This window comes from Salvelinus namaycush, unplaced genomic scaffold, assembly GCF_016432855.1.
Source record: "Salvelinus namaycush isolate Seneca unplaced genomic scaffold, SaNama_1.0 Scaffold1021, whole genome shotgun sequence".
NCBI lineage: Eukaryota > Metazoa > Chordata > Actinopteri > Salmoniformes > Salmonidae > Salvelinus > Salvelinus namaycush.
In genome coordinates this window covers 44,183-51,616 of record NW_024057700.1, presented here as the reverse complement: position 1 = coordinate 51,616, position 7,434 = coordinate 44,183, and the positions used below count along the sequence as shown (strand labels likewise).

The window sequence follows — 7,434 nt, the reverse complement described above, 5'->3', positions numbered from 1 at the left end:
TGCTATTGAGAAAGGCCGCCGTAGGCAGACCTGGCTCTCAAGAGAAGACAGGCTATGTGCACACTGCCCACAAAATGAGGTGGAAACTGAGCTGCACATCCTAACCTCCTGCCAAATGTATGACCATATTAGAGAGACGTACTTCCCTCAGATTACACAGATCCACAAAGAATTCGAAAACAAACCCAATCTTGATTAACTCCCGTATCTATTGGGTGAAATACCACAGTGTGCCATCACAGCAGCAAGATTTGTGACCTGTTGCCACAAGAAAATGTCAACCAATGAAGAACAAACAGCATTGTAAATACAAACCATATTTATGTTTATTTATTTTCCCTTTTGTACTTTAACTGTTTGCACATCATTACAACACTGTATATAGACATACTATGACATTTGAAATGTCTTTATTGTTTTGGAACTTCTGTGAGTGTAATGTTTACTGTTCATTTTATTGTTTATTTCCCTTTTGTTTATTATCTGCTTCACTTGCTTTGGCAATGTTAACTTATGTTAACCCTTAAATTGAATTGATTCATTTGCCACAAAGAGTCATGTGACAAATATGTTGGTCAGCCAGCTAGCTAGCTTGGAATGACAAGATGACAAGATGGCGGGTTCGCCCAAATGATTGTCGGACTTGGAGATGGAGTCAGGGAAACCCATGGAGGTTGGAAGAAAGTGGATCACATTTAGAGTAAATATGGACTGCTGCAGAAGAAAATTGAACATGATGAGAGTGAGTATGAATTAACAGCGGTGGCAGTTGCAGTGAAGACCACCGAGTTTGAGCCTTGTTCTGATGGTGATGAATATCTTTTCCCCCAGTGGGATTGAGATTTTCAGAGAGAATGGATCCTTGCCTTCTGACTGATCCATATGATGTGTCAGGTTAGGTGGACAAGAGGTTGGGGAAGGTTGGGTCGGTGAAAGTGACTCGAAGTGGAATTGTGTTGTTATTTTTGCGTTTCTGCCGTCTAGAGGGAGCGTGCACTCCGCACCACGCGACTGGTGACTTGCTTTCCTCTCTGGAGCAGAGAGCCATTGAAAAGAGTTATCACTGTAGTGGTATTAAGTGTTGAGGGCCAACTGAAGTTGAAGATTCCCGGTGTCTGTGACACGCTGTTTGGTGCGGCGCAGACCTGGTGGAGAGCGTGGTGAAACAGAGAAGACACTGTCTGTACTACTGAGTTTTGATGCAGAGTTTTAACCAGATAAAGTCGAGTTAGGATGTGTTAGTAATGCCGTGAGTGCTTTTGTCCCGAACCCATTACAGTGTTTCAGGTGTCAAGCTTATGGTCATGTGGCAGCAGTGTGTAGGAGGGAGATTACTATATGTGAGAAGTGTGCAGGCGGACATGATACAAAGGAATGTGTAGTATCGTTAGACAAAGTTGTGTGTGTAAACTGTAGGGGTACCAATGGTGCTAGAGATCAGAGGGGTCCAGTGATAGAGAGTCAGGTTGAGGTTGCCAGGATCAAAGTAGTACAGAAGATGGTGTATGCTGAGGCAGTAAATAGAGTAGTAGAGGAAGATGGGTCCAGAGTGAGGTCAATAGAGAGTTAGGAGTAACATGTGCTTCAGTAAGGTTTGTTTTTTGGCGTTGATGGCCATGGTTGTTAACTGTACCGCAGGAATGAAAAAATTACAGAGGATAGATGTTGTGGTGGCAGTTGCAAAGAAGTACATGGGTGTACAAAATTTTACTGCAGAAGAATTGCAAGGTGTTTTGAACGATAGTGTCCCGTCCTCCCAGGCTGCTGGCCTGGTGTAAGATCAGCCAGGGCCAAGTAGTGGACTAGTGATGAGGCGACAATTTTTTCATAAAGTGTAACGAATGCATACAGAATAGCAGGCTGATACACAGCCAATACAGTAGGTGGCGGCATTCACCTATAAGATTTGTTTGCGGACCGCCATAATACCAAAGAAGAAGAAGTAGCTAGCTTGGCTAACCATATCAGCGGTGCTGTGTGACACATTTTCGTGAAGCCTTTGAACAGCGTTGCCATCCAGACCTTTTTGCCAAGACTGAGGTAATGTATAGTATCTTGCTAGCAGCCACATTTATTCGACAATTCTTATTTATTTAGGGTAATCTAGCATTAGCGCACCTTATCGTATGTAACAGTATGCCTTTATCAACTACAAACCGGAACGTTGCTAGCTAGCCAGTCTGCCATATGGTCAGCTGGAAGCTAGCATGTTTGCTAACAACAGAGCTAGCGCTAATTATTTAGCTAGCAAACGATCAACCGCCGTTCAGTCAAAGATAACGTTACTGATAACTAACGTTCTCTCACTAGTTTTGTGAGTCATCACATTGCGGTGTATTTGGGTAATCACCCATATCTAGCTAGATAACTAGGTAGCTATATGTTTAGCTAGCTAGCTAACCTAGCCAGCTAACCAACGTTAACTAGCCAAGTTGTCTGGTTATGTCCGTACTAGCTCTAATCCATCGCGCGACGACAATTAGTTGCCTCTGCCCTTTCCGTTTTTGTTTAATGGCTGGATATTCAATATACTTTCGTAACTGCCTAAAGTACAGATGTTACTTGAGAAGGTAGTTATCACTGTGCGAAGGGTGTCGTCCAAAATGCGAAATTGACGGATTAGCGTTGAACCACACGCATGCGTCGTATCGTCCCAACGAGCAGTTTTCGTCGGCCGATGGACCAGAGCTATGTGAATACTATTTAGCTAGCTAACCACTTAGCTACCTACTGGCTAACTATATCCTCGTGGATCAGACCGTAACCTAGCTAGCTATGCATACTTTCTAAGCATACTTTTTGTAGCTCCTGTGGATGAGTTTACAATGTTCACCTGTGCTAACGTTAACAGATCAAGCTCAGGCATATGGTTCCATCAATAAATCATTTATATCGCCCTGGCCATGTTATGAAATGCTGTAGTATGCACATTACTTTGCAAATGAGGCAGTACAGAATACATACTTACAGTAATTTCAGTCCAATGTAAAGTAGGTTGGTCATATTATTTATATCAATAATAATGTAAGGTAGGGTGATCATGCTTTATACAGAAGTTTGAAACAATTTATGAATTTAGAAAACAGCTTTTTATACTACTTTATGCAAATGAAATACTTAAAACACACATCCCACCCTACTCACACAGCACCAACACTCACACAACAATTTGAAAAAAAATCTGAAATTACAATACAACTTTTATACTACTTCAGGGTTTATCAACTAGATTAAGCAGCGGCTGTTTTTTCTTCTTGAGCGGATTGTCGGGGGGGCTGGAACATAATTACAAATCATTTGTAGACTGCAAATTGATCGCAAGAAGCCCAAACAGATATAATAGTTCACAAAAACAATCATTTCAAACCTTGCTTACATTTGTATACAATCTCGTGTTTCTCTATGTGTGGGAATACTTCAGAACAGATTCTTATGTCCAACAATGGAAATTAGAAATCTTCATTTTTTTTTTTCAAATATCAAAGAAATTGCTCAGAAAACTTGGGGGGCCAAATACAACCACCTACGGGCCAAATTTGGCTCGCAGGCCGCCAGTTTGGGAACACTGTACTACTTTATGCAAATTAGATACTTACAGTGGTGGGAAAAGTACCCAATTGTCATACTTGAGTAAAAGTAAAGATACCCTAATAGAAAATGACTCCAGGTAAAGTAAGTCACCCAGTAAAATACAACTTGAGTAAAAGTCTAAAAGTATTTGGTTTTAAATATAATTAAGTAGTAAAAGTATTTCAAATTCCTTATATTAAGACCAGGGGTACACTCCAACACTCAGACATCATTTTACAAACAAAACATATGTGTTTAGTGAGGCAGCAGGGATGTTCTCTGTCTAGTGAGTCTGCCAGATCAGAGGCAGTAGGGATGACCAGGGATGTTCTCTTGCTAAGTGTGTGAATTGGACTGTTTTCCTGTCCTGCTAAGCATTAAAAATGTTTCGAGTACTTTTGGTTCAGGGGGAAATGTATTAAGTAAAAAGTACATTATTTTATTTAGGAATGTAGTGAAGTAAAAGTTGTCAAAAATATCAATAGTAAAGTACAGATCCCACAAAAAACTACTTAAGTAGTACTTTAAAGTATTTTTACTGAAGTACTTTACACCACTGGATACTTAATACTCACACACCCCACCAACACACCCCCCACCAACACACACAGCACCATGACCAACACACTCACACAACACCCCCACCAACACACTCACACAGCGCCCCCACCAACACACACAGCACCATGACCAACACACTCACACAACACCCCCACCAACACACTCACACAGCGCCCCCACCAACACACACAGCACCATGACCAACACACTCACACAACACCCCCACCAACACACTCACACAGCGCCCCCACCAACACACACAGCACCATGACCAACACACACACACAACGCCCCCACCAACACACACAACGCCCCCACCAACACACACAGCGCCCCCACCAACACACACAGCACCATGACCAACACACACACACAACGCCCCCACCAACACACACAGCGCCCCCACCAACACACACAGCACCATGACCAACACACTCACACAGCGCCCCCACCAACACACACAGCACCATGACCAACACACTCACACAGCGCCCCCACCAACACACACAGCGCCCCCACCAACACACACAGGACCATGACCAACACACTCACACAACGCCCCCACCAACACACACAGCGCCCCCACCAACACACACAGCGCCCCCACCAACACACACAGCACCATGACCAACACACTCACACAGCGCCCCCACCAACACGCCCCCCACCAACGCACGCAGCACCCCCACCAACGCGCGCATACAGCCCCGCCCCCACCAACACACACTGCAGCGTAGTGTAAGGTTTTATTGATGACAACCTATTCAGTAACACTCACCCAGCCTGTTGGCTTGTACCTCCAGCTCTAGGACCAGACATGGCACGTGGTCATCAAAAAGTCCAGTCTCAGCAGAAGAATGCCAAGAAACAAGCGGAGGCCAAGAAGGCCAAGGGACATGATCAGAAGACGGCCGCTAAGGCAGCTTTAGTGCACACCTGCGGTGTCTGCCTGGTGAGTTCCTAAAAGAAAAGTGGTTGCTTTTCCATCAGGGACTACGAACCATTTTGATGTTGGGTTGCAAGATCAACGGGTCGTATTCATTAGTGTAAAACGTAGTACTGTTTTTCAATGGAAAACAAACGTTTTCTTTTTGGAAAGAAGAAAGGTTGTTCCTCCCTTTTTTCAGTCTGTTTTCTTCTGTTTGTCTGGTGAATATGACCATGGCGATCCACTGTAGCCCAGGCGTAGCTGCCGATCCACTGTAGCCCAGGCGTAGCTGCCGATCCACTGTAGCTCTGTTCATACAGTTTCCCAAATACAGCAGCTCTTGTTTTCCAACCAGATTTCTCAATCATGCATTATTTTTTATGGTTTGTTACTTAACACAATTGTTGTTGTATTTGACCCTTTTTTCAGTTGAAATAGCAACATAATCCTATGAAATAAGTTGAATGCAAATGATTAAGGCCCCTGTCCTCTGTATTGCCTCTACAGTCACAGATGCCGGACCCCAAAACCTTCAAGCAGCATTTTGAGAGTAAACATCCCAAATCACCAATGCCCCCAGAGCTGGTCGATGTAGACTCTGGCATCTGATCCGGACTCCCACTGAAGACCCCAGCTATGTTCCTTGTTTAAGGCAAACTGTCAATGCAGAAAACAAACCCGTCTCTCTCTGATGCACACCCTCATACAGAAAACAAACCCCTCTCTCTGATCCACACCCTCAAACAGAAAACAAACCCCTCTCTGATCCACACCCCCAAACAGAAAACAAACCCCTCTCTCTGATCCACACCCTCAAACAGAAAACAAACCCCTCTCTGATCCACACCCCCAAACAGAAAACAAACCCCTCTCTGATCCACACCCCCAAACAGAAAACAAACCCCTCTCTCTGATCCACACCCTCAAACAGAAAACAAACCCCTCTCTGATCCACACCCTCAAACAGAAAACAAACCCCTCTCTGATCCACACCCCCAAACAGAAAACAAACCCCTCTCTGATCCACACCCCCAAACAGAAAACAAACCCCTCTCTGATCCACACCCTCAAACAGAAAACAAACCCCTCTCTCTGATCCACACCCTCAAACAGAAAACAAACCCCTCTCTCTGATCCACACCCTCAAACAGAAAACAAACCCCTCTCTCTGATCCACACCCTCAAACAGAAAACAAACCCCTCTCTGATCCACACCCCCAAACAGAAAACAAACCCCTCTCTGATCCATACCCTCAAACAGAAAACAAACCCCTCTCTCTGATCCACACCCTCATACAGAAAACAAACCCCCTCTCTCTCTGATCCACACCCTCATACAGAACCCCCCCCCCTCTCTCTGATCCACACCCTCAAACAGAAAACAAATCCCTCTCTCTGATCCACACCCTCATACAGAAAACAAACCCCTCTCTCTGATCCACACCCTCATACAGAAAACAAACCCCTCTCTCTCTCTGATCCACACTCTCATACAGAAAACAAACCCCTCTCTCTCTCTCTCTTTGATCCACACCCTCAAACAGAAAACAACCCCCTCTCTCTTTGATCCACACCCTCAAACAGAAAACAACCCCCTCTTGTTAAATGCCTAATGTCTCTTTGGTTGATCTTTCATCCTAGTTTCCAGTTTCTCCCTGTGGATTACCTAGAAATAGACACAATCTCTTTCATTGTTTCCTTTTAGTTTCTAATTGAATGTTGGGTAGAATGGAGCAGATGGCCATTCCCAGCTGTGAGGTTGATCCCTGATCTGGTGTTGGGTCTGTAGCATTCGTCTCTTCTAGCTCTAATCAATGCTTTGTTTTTGGCTGATCAAACCCATCATTTTTGACAGCGATGATCCAAGCTGAAACATGTTGTGACTTTGTTTTCTAATTCACATCAAACTCCTCAGCATAATTTGTACACTTGGAAAATGCATTCATGCCCCAATGATGTAATATAACATTCAATAAAGTTGGCTTTGTTTAGTATCTGCTTCATCAGGTGGCGGAGCTCTGTAATGGAAACTGTTCTGGAACTTTCTCTTTCCAACAACACTTGGTCAAACACATCCTGGGTTTTCGTTTTCTCCACTAGGTGGCGTCATGTTCAGTTTCACATGCAGTGTACCAGTACAGGCTCTGATGATGATGATGATGATGATGATGATGATGAAAAAGAAGCAGAGTTCATTTACGGTCCATGTAGACATTTTACCGGAAAGAGAGGAAAGAATACTGACCCATACATCCATGACCGTACTGGGCCTTAATACAGTTCTGTCTCCTACACTACCAGTCAAATGTTTGGACACCTTTTTCATTATTTTTACAGTTTTCTACATTGTAGACTAATAGTGTAGGTATCAAAAC

At 43.8% G+C, this 7,434-nt stretch overlaps 1 protein-coding gene across 1 annotated transcript; it reads left to right on the top strand.

Moving 5' to 3' along the window:
- Nucleotides 1-1,911: 1,911 nt before the first annotated feature.
- On the top strand, nt 1,912-7,089 carry LOC120035309 (zinc finger protein 706-like). Its single transcript, XM_038982095.1, has 3 exons — nt 1,912-2,040; nt 4,935-5,083; nt 5,567-7,089. Exons 2-3 carry the CDS (start codon nt 4,949-4,951, stop codon nt 5,666-5,668), a joined length of 237 nt encoding a protein of 78 aa, XP_038838023.1. The 5' UTR covers nt 1,912-2,040; nt 4,935-4,948; the 3' UTR covers nt 5,669-7,089.
- Nucleotides 7,090-7,434: the final 345 nt, after the last annotated feature.